This window comes from Mustela putorius, unplaced genomic scaffold (genome assembly GCF_011764305.1).
Source record: "Mustela putorius furo isolate JIRA1106 unplaced genomic scaffold, ASM1176430v1.1 tig00003859_pilon_pilon_pilon, whole genome shotgun sequence".
Taxonomy (NCBI): Eukaryota; Metazoa; Chordata; class Mammalia; order Carnivora; family Mustelidae; genus Mustela; species Mustela putorius.
In genome coordinates this window covers 26,224,308-26,239,365 of record NW_025422011.1, presented here as the reverse complement: position 1 = coordinate 26,239,365, position 15,058 = coordinate 26,224,308, and the positions used below count along the sequence as shown (strand labels likewise).

General features: G+C 47.6%; 1 protein-coding gene across 17 annotated transcripts in view; it reads right to left on the bottom strand.

Moving 5' to 3' along the window:
* Window positions 1-15,058, bottom strand: part of PLEKHA7 (pleckstrin homology domain containing A7) — a 211,468-nt gene that overhangs the window by 21,677 nt on the left and 174,733 nt on the right. For 14 of the 17 annotated variants that reach the window (XR_006602273.1, XM_045066175.1, XM_045066174.1 and 11 more), the window contains 6 exons: window positions 14,015-14,068; window positions 7,253-7,333; window positions 3,515-3,583; window positions 3,259-3,339; window positions 2,206-2,355; window positions 1,470-1,571 (listed from right to left, as the gene is read on the bottom strand). Coding sequence is in view for 16 of the 17 variants with exons in the window: in XM_045066175.1 (XP_044922110.1) it covers window positions 1,470-1,571; window positions 2,206-2,355; window positions 3,259-3,339; window positions 3,515-3,583; window positions 7,253-7,333; window positions 14,015-14,068 (537 nt within the window). In the remaining variant the exon portion in view is untranslated. The remainder of the gene's footprint in view (window positions 1-1,469; window positions 1,572-2,205; window positions 2,356-3,258; window positions 3,340-3,514; window positions 3,584-7,252; window positions 7,334-14,014; window positions 14,069-15,058) is intronic. The other 3 variants (XM_045066177.1, XM_045066181.1, XM_045066183.1) reach the window with 1 other exon arrangement.

Genomic DNA, 15,058 nt, shown 5'->3' with positions numbered 1-15,058 from the left:
AAACACAAATGGCCAATGACCATATAAAAAGATGTTTAACCTGCCAGTAATTAAATAAATGCAAATTAAAACTAGATGTCCTTTTTCAGCCAGCGGACTGGCAAAAACTAAAAAGACTGATACGGTCAAGTGCTGGAGAAGATGCGGATAAAGGTTCAGCACCCTCATTCACTGCGGGTGGGAGGGCAAATGAGTGCAGCCTCTTAGAGGGTGACTGGCCGGCATCCACCAACATTTAAGAGGTGCACTCGCTTCAGTCTAGCAAGTCCACCCTCAGAGCCCGTCTTAGATGAAAGCTTATAAATGAGCTTGAAAGGGCAGTTAGATGCTCACTGCGGTACCACTTATAAAAGCAAAACACTGCAAACAACTTAAATGCCCATCAGAAAAGAATAGCTAAAATACGGCATATCAAGACTATGAAATACTATGCAGCAGCTAAGAACTGATTTCTTTTACTTTACACAGCTTTCTGAGATTATGGAAATTTTATTATCTGTACTGTTCAATACAGCAGCCACTAGACATAGGTGGCTACTGAGCACTGGAAATGATTCTAGCGTGACGGAGCACTGCATCTTTAATTTTAGTTACTTTCAATTAATTTATGTTTACATTTAAATAGTTAACACTTAAAGATCAGGCAACGTAAACTTGGGTATCTCTCCTGGAAAGATCTGCATAACGTGAAGTTATGACAAAAAAGCAAATTACCGAACAATGTGTAAGTATGATCCCTCTTTAAGTAAACCCAACTCCCCCTGCCAGATACATTATACTATCCTGTTGGATGGGCATATGTTTGAAAACAGACAAAAAGTGGTAGGGAAGGTGATGGCACACAGTGACGGCACGGATCACACACAGGGAAGGTGATGGGAAAGGAAGGGAGGCAAAGGAGCTCTCATTTCATTCTTTGCTTTTGCTTCTTACTGTTTGGCCTTTACAGAGAGATGCATTCATGTGTTATTTTTATAGTTACAGAAACATAAGAAATAAAAAGCTAAAAAAAAAATCACTGCTAAAATTAATTAAAGAAGATCCAAGAAGACAAGTTTAATGGGATGGAACAGTTTAAGGAACTAGTAATTAGAAATAATCATTTGAAAGATATTGTCAACAATATTCACCTAGTGTTTTCAGGCCACTATGCCAAGTGCTGGGGTACCAAATAAGAATAGGAAAATGTTAGCTTGGGTACAGGGAAATCATGGGGGGGGGGGAACAGCAGCAGGAGACGGACAACTTCTGGGAGACCTGGCAGGCCAGCCCTGAGCCACAGGCAAGAGTGTTTTCCATAGGGCCGTGGACCAGGTTTTCTGGGAATCAGCTCCTAATGGTGGGTGGAGGGACAGCAGGCTCTTCCCAGGCCACACACCTAATCCCCACAGCCCCACAGCCCCACAGCTCTACAGGTGAAGTCCCTCAGAAGGAACAGAGCTCAGAAGGGATGAAGAGCCCTTGGTCACCTGGAAAAAAAAGGCCCTTCTGTGTTGTTCCTGCAGGGTCTGCTTCAGCTGCTGCACATCACTCTCTAACTTCAGGTACTCGTTCCAGGCATTGTCCATCTCCTGTTGGCCAAGAAAATGCTCCTGAGTCTTAGTTATCCCCCGTCCCCCAGACGGTCCCAAGAGCACCTGCGCTCTTGACCACTGCTGACCCAGCCAGGGGAAGACGGACAGGGAAAGGGCAGCCCAGCGGGTCTCAGGCAGGCCTGGCAGAAGAGAGACGGGGCTCGTCTTCTCATTCCTGCTCTGACCCTGGCTACTGGAACTATAGAACTGTCCCCTCTCCCACCACTGGAGATGCTCTAGTCCCCAGCTCCAGCAGAAAGGGCCTGCACCACATCAGATGGACAAATACAGTAGAAATTCTGATGCTTTGGAATTAACTGCACACAGATCAGGGAAATCTGGTCCCTTGGGTGTCACTGTAGCCATACAGCAGTCACTGATGGAAAGCATCCTGAGGTACCAGCAGAGACAGACATGTCACCCCCAGGCAAGGTGAGCTACTATCAGGAGGCAGCCTGGAGAAGTTCTGCTACTCCAAGACTCTTGTCCCTGGCCACCAACTCAACTACAGCTTGTGAGCTAGGAGAAGCAGCCCCTTGCCCAGCCCCCTGCCCAGCCCCTGGCCCAGCCCATCTTGGGGCTGGGGGATGGGGGCAGGAGAGTGTTTGCCACCCTCACACCCTCTACACACAGTGGACTCTCTGGAGATCTCTGCCCGGATGTGGACAAGGTCCTCCTGCAGCAACCTCTGCTGGTGAGCAATCTTCTCCAGGTGCTGAGGCTGGTCTCGGTACTGCTCCATCTGTCTGTGCAAAACCTCCAGCACGGACTCCAGCTGGTCCTACAGCAGGGAAGGGCCAAAGAGCAAGTGGAGAGCAGGACAGTCCCTAGAGGCCTCCCCATCTCATGCTAGGAACTAAGCAAACCTGCTGGATCTGAGACTGAAAGGCCCACAGCCTAGTTGGGGGCTCTGATTCCAGCTCTAACTCTGCCCACTGGGTGGGCTCCTGGGACGAACCACCTAACAGTTCTCTGCCTCAGTTTTCTCATTTATGAAGTGGGCATAAGGTCATCCACTCCTTATGGATAAATTATGAGGATACATCAAAGAGTAGATGGAAAATTCTCTCTTCTTAGGGAAAAGGGCATGTTATGAACCTCCAGCATCGGAAGTATAATACCTTATTAAAATTCAAAAAAGAAAAAAAAATCATAATAAATATCCAAGAAACCAAACATGGGCAGCCTCTGGCCTCTTCCTCCCCTCCCATCCAGACTTGCTTTCTCCATAGCCCAGATCCTAGGAGGAAAGGAGCTTTAGGAAATGATAGCCTCTGTCCTGTTACAAGTGTGGCCACTTTCTCCAAGGCAGCCCTCTTCCATGGAATTCAGGCGCTTGGGCTCAGCACACATAAGCCAGCAGAGCCCTCCTCTCCCAGGCTGACCTCATGAGGCCTCCAAGAAGAGGAAGGCCAGAGCAGAATTAAGGTGGAAGAGGAGGAGGTCGCATTTGGAATAAACAGGCCTAAGTCTCCCACTGAGATTTCCTCCTCTTTTCTTCCTCTTTCCCACCTAAGGTTTAGGCAGAAATGCCCCTGGAAGCAAACATATTGTTCTGAATAAACTACTACCCATTCTGGATAAATGAGCACCTGTGACATACGAGTCCAATCTATATCTGAGGAAAGACAGCATGACAAAACCCCCTCCACTCAGCCCACGGTTATGCAAAATCGATGCATACTTTGTTCTCCTTGAGGGCTCGGATCTTGTCTTCCAAGTCCTGGAGGATCCTGTCTTGTTCACAGAAGATGCTCAGTTTGACCTGTGAGCAAGAACAGGTTGGAGAGGGCCTGGGATGATGAGAAAAGGGCACGACCTTGAAGTGTGATCAGAAAGCCTTTGGCTACGGAACCATCTAAGCCCTGCCTGAAGCTGCCCGCCTCGGGTCTGGGGGCAACAGGCAGCCAGAGGCTCAGACTGTTGCCCTGCTCACTCACGTCAATGTCACTCTCCGCGATCTTCACCGGCTTCAGACTCCGATCCTTGACCAGGTCCCGGCCCGTCATCTGGGAGGTGAACAATTTAAAGGAGATTAACCACAAGGTTCAGGATCAGATCTCAAGAACAAGAGCTAGCCCCACGATGGACAAGTGTGTAAGTCTTGGTGGTAGGGTCATGGCATGAAACGGGTAAAAACTCAGGCGAGACCTGATTTTTATGCCTACTTCATTTTAGGGAAAAACCAAAACCTTTTTGTGATCCAAGAAGCACTTGTAAATTTCTCAAATTTAAAGAAAAAGAAGACATTCAATTTCTAGTATCATTGACTGTGGAAGCTAAAATTTGCCCAAAATGAGTTCAGTATGAATCTTGGAAGATTTAAAAGATAGAGTTTTGCTACCGAACCTGGGGTCAACCCAAGTTACAGAAGTCTATGGCCCCCAGCCCAGAGCAGTGAGGTGGACCAGAGAAACCTGCGAGTCCCCGGGGCATCTCCAAGACTTAGTTTAAGGAAGCCTCTGAGCTGCTAACCTCCCCTCTGAGCAAGGTCAGTCTCTCTCACCCTATACCATTTGGGAAGAAAATCAGGTCAAGGGATGAAGGAACCTAGGTAACTCCTGGTTGGGATTTTCAATTGATCCCTAAATAACTGAGGCAGGTCATATTTGTATACGTCACAAGTTACCCTATCCTCTCAAGAATGAAAACCAAAATCAGGAGATAAAAATCATCTAAACTTATGGGTCAGTGGGCATTCAAAACATTGTCCATCCTTCCCTTGATCCCATGTGGGCACCATGCTGGCATCTCCCACTGACCCCTACAAAGCTAAACCCAACTCTTCAGCCCATGTTTTCACTTCCCCTAATTTCCTTCTTGCCAAAAGCTGTGTGGGATGGGACTAGGGAGACTTTGCCACAGACGCACCCCCACAGCCAAGCCATGGTCAGAGAGAGCCAGGTCAAATGTGTCCCATGCACAGAAAGCCATCTTGCTGAATTCCATTTTACGGATGTGACCACAGAAACAGAACGGAGAACCTATCTCTTCCATGAGACAGATGGTGTGTATATTAGGCCAGGGGTTCCAGTGTGGTTGGACAGACAGTTGCTGGAGAGATGGCCCTCACATTCTTCCTACTCCATCTGAGAGGTCCAATTAGTTGTGTGAATAAGAAGCAGAAATATATTAGCAAACATTCCCCTCACAACTCAAGGCAATCATGTCCCCAACTGCCCTGCACTCCTCCTTCCTCTCATCATCAGCAAATGCTAAGGTCAAGGTCAAGGGATGATGCCTGTCCATGCCTTGGGCTGAGGAAAGAGTCTAGCTGCAGACATAACCCCAACCCATTCCGATGTTCCCTATGGTCACACAGCAGAGGGCAGAGACCATTGTCTTTTATATCTTGGTAAAGTGAGCCTGAACATAAAGCCTGGTATGCTGGAAGGCACTGGGCAAATGCTTATTGCATTGGAGGTAGGTCAAAGGCAAACACATGTGGGTCAGTAGAATTCCTGGAAAAAGTAGAGCTCCAGCCAAATTCTGCTCTTCAGACTGGCATATTATGTATGTGTACATACATCTACACACACAGTCAAGGACACATGGACTATTGCCACAATCCACAAACAAACCGCTGGCTGCTTCAAGGACAGAGGGCTGGGCAAGGCAGGAAGAGGAGTGCAGGGGGGGAGGGGTAGAATTAACTCTGATGAACCAGGGACAGCTGACCTCCAGGCAGAACTTGGCCTTTAAACTCAGGGGAACCCAGCAGGTGAAAGTAAGGAGGTCACTCTGTGTCACAGTCCCTCATCAAAGCAGAAGACAATGAGCCTGTCTACTCTCCAGGGGCTGACCCTTGGCTCACTTCCTAGGAAGAAATCATTTTTAAATTGAGATAGGCTGTGGAGATTTTTTTTCCTCCTAGCAAAACTCTTCCATTTATTTCACTAGAGCTTTTAACAGATACCAGCTTTTTGATACTGAAATAGCAAGGCAGAGAATCTAATTGAGCAGTGCCTCATCTACCCAACACCGTCAAGAAAGAAATGACGTGTTCTACACAAAAAGGGCATTTTAAGAAAGCTGAACCTTTTAAACTTTTTGACGGAAAGGTTTCTAAAAGTCAGTCCTACGCTGCCTCCATGGAACTGAATATAAATTCAACCTTTCGGGGATGAATCAGAGTCATTATAAAAATCAGTAATACGGAATTTCTTAGAAGTCAGTGTTTGGGGACTATTTGGCCCTTGATTAAATGCTCTTAAATTTCTGTGCTTTCATTTCCGTTGTAGATTGACACATAATGTTTCTTTTCCCTCTCAGAATATTAGTACGCCTTCTTTTCTAAGAAGTAACTCTCTCTTGTCTCCATTTAAGGGCTGCATTTAAGGTGCTGAAAGTTAGGAATTCAAATGGATGAGTCTATTAGGACAGGAGAGTCAACAGAGGTGACACTTGCTGCTTTTCCAGAACTCCCTCCCTCCAGTGGTTCTGGTGGCTTCAGGGGAGGTCCTCCCACAGTTTGTGTCTTCCAGTCTAAGAGCCTTAGCACGTCAGAGGATATGGTCTGTCTCCCCTCAGTGAACAATGACCTAATTAGGGGTGACTGTGGGAACTGGGACACATTTTTCATATCTTCTCTGTATCCTGAAAGCCCAGCATATTGAGGATATTTGGGAAATGTCTGTTTAATGAACCCGTGAATGTAACAAAATGGAGGGAGCTGGAGTAAAGGGCACGCTTTAGAGCACGAGCTTCAGGAAAGTGTTTACGCAGCTCAGAGGCCCTTGAAACTTCTGAATTTAGCTTTGTTCCAGAGAATCAAGGCTACTACAAGTATCCACAAGTAGTTTACTACGTCTAATTTTCCTTTTAAAACTGCTTTGTGATAGCAGTGTTTAGATCCATTTAAAATGTCAACTATGGGTGTCCAGCATCTCTGTCACCAGAAAAAGTGGAAGTCAGTGGGTGTTTATCCCTTTGAAAGAGTCTGTGCACCAGAAAAGAACAGAAGGCCACCCAGGCATTTTACCTCATCCTCCATCACATCCCAACACACGTTTTCTCGGGGCTTGGGATGACTGCACATGGCATCTGCTTCCCAACCTGCAGCCTCCCTTGGAAAGCTATAAAAGCTGGCCATATTTCAGGTGCTACTTCTGCATCAGTCAAAGGGAACCGTCTGGGGCAGGGGGTAGGGGAGTGGGCAGGGGAGAACCATCTTGTTCTAGTCCTGCTTTAGATTGTTCTCAAATACCAATACCCTGCCCTGAAGAGAAGACACCCTAATCCCAGGGCCATGGTGGGATCTCAGGATACCCCAGCTCCTCCACGGTGACCAGAAAATGCTATTCCTTCCCAAAGAACTCATGCTTGACTACACAGACCACATTGGTCTTCGTCGAGGTCAGTCCTCACCATGGAGGCAGATGAGAGAGAATGGGAACACAACGCAAGCTGGTGGCAAGCCAGACAAGCCCCCACCCCACCACAATCCCAAGGCAACACAAAAGATGGAGTCACAGAACACCGCAGATGAGAGGCTCAGCCTGGTGCACCAGCCAGAATGCTGAAGGGAGCTTCAGTAGGAGAAAAAAATAAACCAAAATGACTTGCAGGAAGCCTGGGGGGCGGTCAGGAGAGCCCCTGGTTAAGCAAGTGATGAGGTCAGCACTGAGCCAGAAGCAATGGAATGGCCCCGCTTGGAGACACAGATCAGATCATCTTACGCTTCTCCTGGGCCGACAGCCCCGTGCTGACTTCTTCAGCACTTTGTAAAGCACGTTGATCAAAGGTTCATTATTTTTTATCTGTTCCAAACAAAAAGGCAAATATAACAAAACGTAACATGTGAGACATCAAAAGACACTTGAAGGAGCCAGAATTTGGGGAACTGGCCAGGGGAAACCTTAGGGAGGATGTGTGCTGTGTGATTCAAATGATCATGTCTCAGTCTGGTCACGCCGCTTCCCGGCTGCTGACCTTTGCAGACTTCGTCCCCTCACAGATGAAACCGAGGACAAGAAGCTCTGCCTGAAGGATCTTTGTGCAGGCTAGTTCATGTGAGAGGGCCGATGTCAGGGCCCGCTGCCTTCCAATTCCCCCTGCAGAAGGCAAGAGGAAACTTTGCTTCCTCCTTTGCTCTCCTTCACCTTATGTTGTGAAACAACCAGTCACTAGGGAGGAGCTAGACATTAGTCTCATCCCTGCACCATGTTTTCCACCTTCAGTCCCCCAGACCCTCGTCTCCACACTTATGTTCATCTAAGTAATGTCTAACCAGTGATCCCAAATGTTTACAGCTCCTTTGCAGGAACACCGTCACTACCCACTACACCACACTTACCCTACCCACCATCCCTACCCACTAAAACAGTGCACCTCAACCCCAGCTGAACACCGGCATCACCTGGGTGGCTAAAAAAAAAAACAAAAAAACAACAATTGATGCCTAAGTCACACTCCAAGAGACTTGGGTATAAATCAGTTTGGGGTGGAGCGTGAGCATCCAGATCCTTAAGAGCCCTCCTGGATGATACTGATACGCAGCTAAGACTGGGCACCACCACCACCGCAACAAGGGCTTCTCAAACTTCAGCATGCTTCAGAATCACCTGGAGGGCTTACTAATATAGCTGACCCTTGAGAACATGGGTTTAAATTGTCAGGGTCCACACATATGTGGATTTTTTTCAACGAATGCAATGCAGTCCTAGAAATTTTCTTTTCTCTATGATTTTACAGTTTCTTTTCTCCAGCTTACTCCATTACAAGCATACAGTCTATAATACACATAATGTATAAAATTTGTGTTACCTGTTCAGTTACCAGTAAAGCTTCCTGTCAACAGTAGGCTATTAAGAGTTAAGTTCTGGGGGGTCAAGTTATACTTGGATTTGCAACTGTGCAAGAAGTTGGCACCCCTAACCATGCTGTTCAAGGGTGAACTATATACAGATTTGCTTGCCCCCACATTTAGAGATTCTTACTGAGCCAATCTGGGGTGGAAGACCCAAGATTTTGCATTCCTAACAAATTCCCAGGTATTGCTGATGCTGTTATTCTGGGATCACACTTTGAGAACCACTGCTTTGAAACAGTGTTTCTAAACCCTGGCCGTACATTAGAAACACCTAGAGAATTTATTTTTTTTTTTTTAAGAGTTATTCATTTACTTGAGGGAGAAAAAGCAAGAGAGAGCACACGTGAATGGGAGTGAAAGGCAGAGGGAGAGGGAGAGACTCTCAAGCAGACAGGGCTTGATCCCACGACTAATGAGATCATGACCTATCTGAAACCAAGAGCCAGATACTCAACCGAGTCACCCAGATGTCCCTGTTCATTTGTTTTTTAAAAAAATAATTGCCGAGTATTACCAATTAGATCAGAGTCGAAGTGGTGGGATCAAAGCACTGATATTCCTTTTACAAACTTCCCCTGGTTGTTCCAGTTCATGGCCAGGGTTAATAATCTCTGTTCCAGAACAACAGATCTCAAATGTTTTTGTGCCCAAGAATTATTCCAGAGCTTGATTAAAAAACAAGAACAAACAAGCAAATAGCAAAAGTGGCAGAATTCTGGGCACAATTTCCAGAGTTTCTAATTCAATAGAACCCCCTAAATCTGTACTTAAAAAAAAAAAAAATCAAGCTCCCAGGTGATCTTGAAATAGGTGGTGTTCCAGAACACAACTTAAGAAACTTGGCTCTAGAAGCTAACTTTGGAAAGAGACCCTGAACAGAGGAGCCCTGATCTCAGGCTTAGTCAGGAAGAGGCCAGAGGCCAAGCGACCAGTGCCCCGGCTGACACATCCCTCAGTCAGAAAGGACAGCCTCTGGGGGCACCACCTGAACAGCTGCAGATACTCACCCCTCCACATCCCCTTCCTTCCCAGCTGTCTTCACAGATGCATGAAAGCAATCTAAGCTGTCAACAACAGTGACCCCACACCTGTTTCTTCAGACCCAGCCAGGGTGTGCGGTTCTGAAAAGCAGAACCATGATGCCAGAAACACAGTTCAGTGAGTACAACTTTAGGGTGGGCATAGTATATGGTGCATGGAAGAAAGAAGGCAGGAATAAAGTCAGACCCTGGGTTTACATTCCAGACCTATCGCTGTGGAAGTGACCTCTCTTGATACTTGGATTCTTGGTTAGGAAGGTGGCTATCATCACTCCTATTGCTCGAAACTTCTGAGAAGACCAAGAGCCATAATGAACAACACGCACCCAAACCCCACCAGGTGGGAACAGATGCCTCGTCGGGGTGGAGTCCTGTCTACTCTGCAGCACCAAGTAAAATGCCAGACAAGTTCTTTGGCAAAAAGAAAGTCAATACAGAGTATCTTCTAAATGAGTGGAGTCCACCTTTGTTTGAAACTGGGCACCACAACAGAAATGCTCATTTGAGGGAGAAAAAGCTCCCACAAAATGGAGGGAAGCAAACACCACCAACTGATTCTGGAAGCTGAGCATTGGCTGATTGGTGGTGCTGATGGTACTGGTGGTGCTGGTGGTGGTGGTGGCAAAGGCAGGGTTTGGATCCTTCAGTCTGTGGCCTTTGAAACAGGGACATGGGGGAGCCTATGGCAACCAGGCAGGAATAGGGAGGTCGATTTTCTCCAGTGATGCTTACCTCCTTCCTCACTCCCCCAAGAACCCAGAGGAACCTCTAACAAGCAGCTGGTCACGGCGGGGCTGTGTCACGGCTACCCCCACACCCACTCTGGGCTTCAGGGCTCATTCGGCTATGTCCACAGAGGCCCTCATCTCAGGGACCCCAGCTGAACTCAGCATTAGCACATTTTGTTGAGCATGTCGCCATCTCAAGAGCCAACGGACCTCAGGGTTTTCCTAACACAGTCATGCACCACTCCCCTTGTCCCACAGTGCTCATCTAGCTTCAATGACACCCCAGAGAAGGAGGGGGGGGTCCATCACAACCTGAGCAGGCCCTTTTAGAAACCCCTCTACCTGTAGCTGTTATCCACTTGTCTTTTTTTTTTAATTGAAGTACAGTTGACTCATGCTATCCATTTGTCTTCATTCCCCCCTGCAGTCACAGAAGACACATGGTAACATTTCAGAGCTTTGTTGACTGTCTCTAGGTCTCCTGAATTACCCAGAACTCTCTCCATCACTCTGTAGCACAGCTGTGCTAACTGCTGCTGATTTTCTTGTTTCTGCCCAGCATGCCGTTCCATTAGGGAACCCCTCCCTCACTCCACAGGGAGTCTGGATTTACAAGTGGTCACCCATGAGGATGCTGGGCTGGGAGAAAGTAAACTTGGGTTTGCAGGTGGCCACATTCCCTGCCATGTGGACACAGCCTACACATCAGGGAAACTAGAACAGTGATGACATGGCCTGAGCCTCTGGGATCATGCAGCCCTTGGCTAAAAGAACCAGTATCTTCCCTCTTTGGGTTATTAGCAGGTTCATATGGGTTTCAGACACCTGCAAACAAAAGCATCCTGCCTAATACATCCTCAGCCATTGCTTTATAGGCTCTCAATACCTCTGCTTTGCTTCCAGCCCTTTCTTCAGCTGAGTCCTGAAGTGAAACACCATCTGGGAACCCTATGCCCCAGATGGGTTTGAGCGGAGCAGAGCAGGTTCACTGCCTCTCTAACGTGGGTACTCTGCTGTATCTTGGAGAGAGGTTAAGGTGGTGCCAACATTTCTGGCAGCCGCACCAGACAGACAACTCACACACAGCACAAACCCCAGCATCTCCCTGCTACCAGTGCAGCTCATTTGGGGGGAAAGTTCTCTGAGAGGAGCTTAGCAACTGGAATAACAAAAATAAGACTGGGGAAATTCTGGTATCAACACAGCTGTTTTCCATGACAGTGACAACTTCCAGAAAGTCACTAGTTAATGTTCCGGGTGCAGACAGCTCCTAGCTCATGAAACATCCCAAGGATGCACCTTGCCTCTATCACATTAAGCACACTTCCTAGGATAATGACCCCAGTTCAGTTCCATCAAAACCTGAAATGCCGGGGCACCTGGGTGGCTCAGTGGGTTAAGACTCTGCCTTCGGCTCAGGTCACGATCCCTGGGTCCTGGGATCGAGCCCTGCATCGGGCTCTCTGCTCGACGGGGAGCCTGCTTCCTCTCTCTCTCTCTCTGCCTGCCTCTCTGCCTACTTGTGATCTCTGTCTGTTAAATAAATAAAAATTAAAAAAAAAAAAAAACTGAAATGCCTTTGGGTCCACAGTAGTGGAAGCAGCATTTTAAGAGAGGCTGGGAGGCAAGGTGACTGAAGTTTCAGTTAGAGCTATACCTAAATACCAACTCACCAGTAACCATTCATGTGGCCTTGGGTAAGAGCCTTAGTCAGTGAAAAAAAAGATAACACCACCCTCCTTCTAGGGTTACTGTGGGATTTACATAATTTAATAGAAGTAAAATACAGTGACCATCACACATTTTACCCTCCATTGTTACTAAGCTTTTGCTGGTAGTCAGGACACCCAAGGACTTCAGGCTCTGCTGTCCTGTGCCTCAGTTTCTCTCTTTAAAGCTCTTTTAACTCAAATTCTATGATCTTGAAATAAAACAGACCTGAGCTGAATCTTCCCTCCAGGACCAGCTGTGAGTTTCTGCTGTCCCATATAAACAGGAACCAGAAGACAGAGATTTCTATTACTCTAGTCCGGACTCTCTATGCTCTCTCTTGCACCATGCACCAAGCACTCTGGGGACTGTTTCAAGGTACACCCATGCTGCTGGGGAGCCAAATCTCTCTTACCAGCCTAAGTACATCGTGAATGCTTCATAAGCACTTCTAGTTGACTGCATGGCCTTGGGGCTGAGGTGAGAAGAACCAAGGAGTGGCATGGTGACTGGCTATTGGGGAGGCCAGTGAATGGAGATGAGGTGGTAACACAGGGCAGGTGAAGGTAGGTGGACCTCTCTCTGGGACAGGTGGGGGTGGTGGGCATGCTGGGAGGACCCTGCCCAGAATCAGGGCACAGCAGGGTGGGCTGGGCTGCACATTTTGCATCCTGAGGCATGACTACCAAACCTATAATATTCACTCGTGCTCTGTGTGATCCGACCACCACATAAGCTAGAAAATATCCTGGTTTTGAGAGACCCCTCCTTATTTTGCTCAAGTCAGAAAGCCAAGTCTGACTTCTGTTCACTACACCCCTCCTTCCTAAAGAACATGAATAGTCTGCCTCCTCCAGCCCTGGCCACACCACTCTCCCCCATCTTTCCTTGACTCTCACTGTTCCCTTCCCTTTAATTTCAATCAACCCAAACCCTCTGGCTCTTCAAGGCTCTAAACACGTGCTACCTCCTTCAGAACTCTTCCCAGCATCACAGCCCACGGTGACCTTCACTATTTCAACTCCAAGCACTAGGCCAGACAGATCTTTGTAAACTTGTTATAAACAAGTCTGTGTTATTTTGGGAGATTTTCTTTTTCTAACCCAGACTATTTGGGAGTTTCTCAAAGACTCAGAGAGTCTCATTTTTCCTCTTACATGTCCCTTCGGCTTCTCTAGAGCTAGTCATACAGCAAGTGCTCATCAGATCTAGAAGCTAACTAATTGATACCTAATCAAAGGCTCTGTTCTTGTCTCAGTGTGAGGAGGCCTCCTGCATCTGCTACCACAGCGCCTATTGTTTGTCATCTTGCTTCTACAAGGCTGGATGACAATCCCCGTGTTAAAGACACCTCAAGCCAGGTACCCAGGGGAGCTGGGGGAGGCATGCCCCGTGGCATTAGCCTGGGTGTCCTTCCACAGCTCCCCCCCACTCTCTCACACCCACAGTTAATTAAAGGTCACATTCCTTCAGTCAGTTTCATGGTTTAGGCATCAGAAGTGCTTTCCACAGTGGGAGCTTTCAGAGAGCCGGGGTAAGGAAACAATAGCAGCCCTCTTTCACGTAGAATGCCTCTCACACTTCTCCGCCAGCTTCCTCTCAGTCTCTGTGCTCTGAAGGCTGATCTTGAGCCCGAAGCTTTCTCACCTACATCGAGGTGCCCAGTGCTCTTCTCCTGAATGCAGACAGGAGACTAACCATACCGGGGGCTCCCACCTGGGACACCACGGTGGGTCTCAGAGCTGCAGAACTCCGTGTGGAACCTGTTCCCACAGCAACAAAACCCAAAAAAGCCAGCAAGCTATTCGTGGCTGAAAACGCACGTCAGTGGCACCCTATGAGCCAAACCTCTGAGGAAGGAACTAGTTACTGTTTAGAAGCCTTTGGGTCCTGACTGAGGATGGAAGAGATCAAGATCTAGTACCCTCATTTCATAAGACTGAAATCTTATAGCAGAACTCACAAGGAACTGAACCCAGTGTTCAAGGTAGTAAGAAATAAAACTCTTCCGATTTAGAGAGGAGATGTCTTCATTTGGGATCCAGATTTGGTAAGAACTGCACAGCCTTTGACTTTGGGCTTGGCTCCATAAGGCTGACACGCTCAGAAAGGTGCATGTCCAAGGGAGGCAAGACGCTTGACATCCCTCACCTTTAGGTCCAAGTACTCCAGGTCCTTCTTCAGCTGGAGGTAGGTATCATCAGCCTTCAAATGAAGCAAAGAGAGAAAAAAGACAGTTAAGAACACCAAGGGTTTCCAAAACTTGGGGCTTTGTGTGTGAATCCTTGACACTGCACAGCTTCGGGGTAAAGGAACTATATAGTGGGCTAACATCTGCAGCCACAGAGAAAGCACAAATGTCTCAGTGTAGCCAGAGCCTTCTTTGAGCATGAAGGATCTTGCAGGTCACTGTGGGGAGAAGCCAGTGAGTCCTGCAGTAGGCGGGTGGTGGGGGCGGGGGGTGCAGTTTGATGGGGAGACAGCACACATACCACCACAGGGCTAGGACAGCAGTGCAACTGAGGCCAGTGGTGAGCTCCTGAGACAGAACTAGAGAGATCTAGCTGGAAGAGGACAGGCAACCTCTGAGCTAGGGACCCAACAATCACCAATGCTCCAATACTTGTCATTAAACCTTTTCACTGGCCCACTTAATATGCATGAGGCAAAATAACCCTCTGATTAGTGTGGCTAACGTCTCAAAGGGGCAGGGAGATGACCTGGGGACCCAGATGGGTCCTGACATGACCTTGGGTTCTAGGATGATAAGCCCCAGCAGCTACTGGAAGTCTCACCTCCCTTTGCTCAGCATGGGACCATGTCAGGAGCGAGCTGAGAAGTTTCAGTGTCAGACCTATCTGCCCACACTGTCTCTGACAATCCGTTGAGTTCTTCAGTTCACCAGGAACAGAGAAAATAAGCAAAAGACTCTTTCATTTTCTAGGACCTGTGTTTCCCATTAATAGCACACAGAAGCTGTTAGGCAGAGGGGCTGTAAATGCTTAAGAAAAAGGGCCCAGGAGCCACTTTCTCAACCAGCTAAGAGGGATCCCAGCAAACTGAGGCAAGCCAGAGCTATAGGAGAAGGCCGTTTACACCTCTGACGTCAAACAAGTAAATAATATGAGATGTTCAGGCTGTGCTTTTAAGCATGAGAAGACCTGAAGGACCATTGACAGGGAAACTGGTGACTTC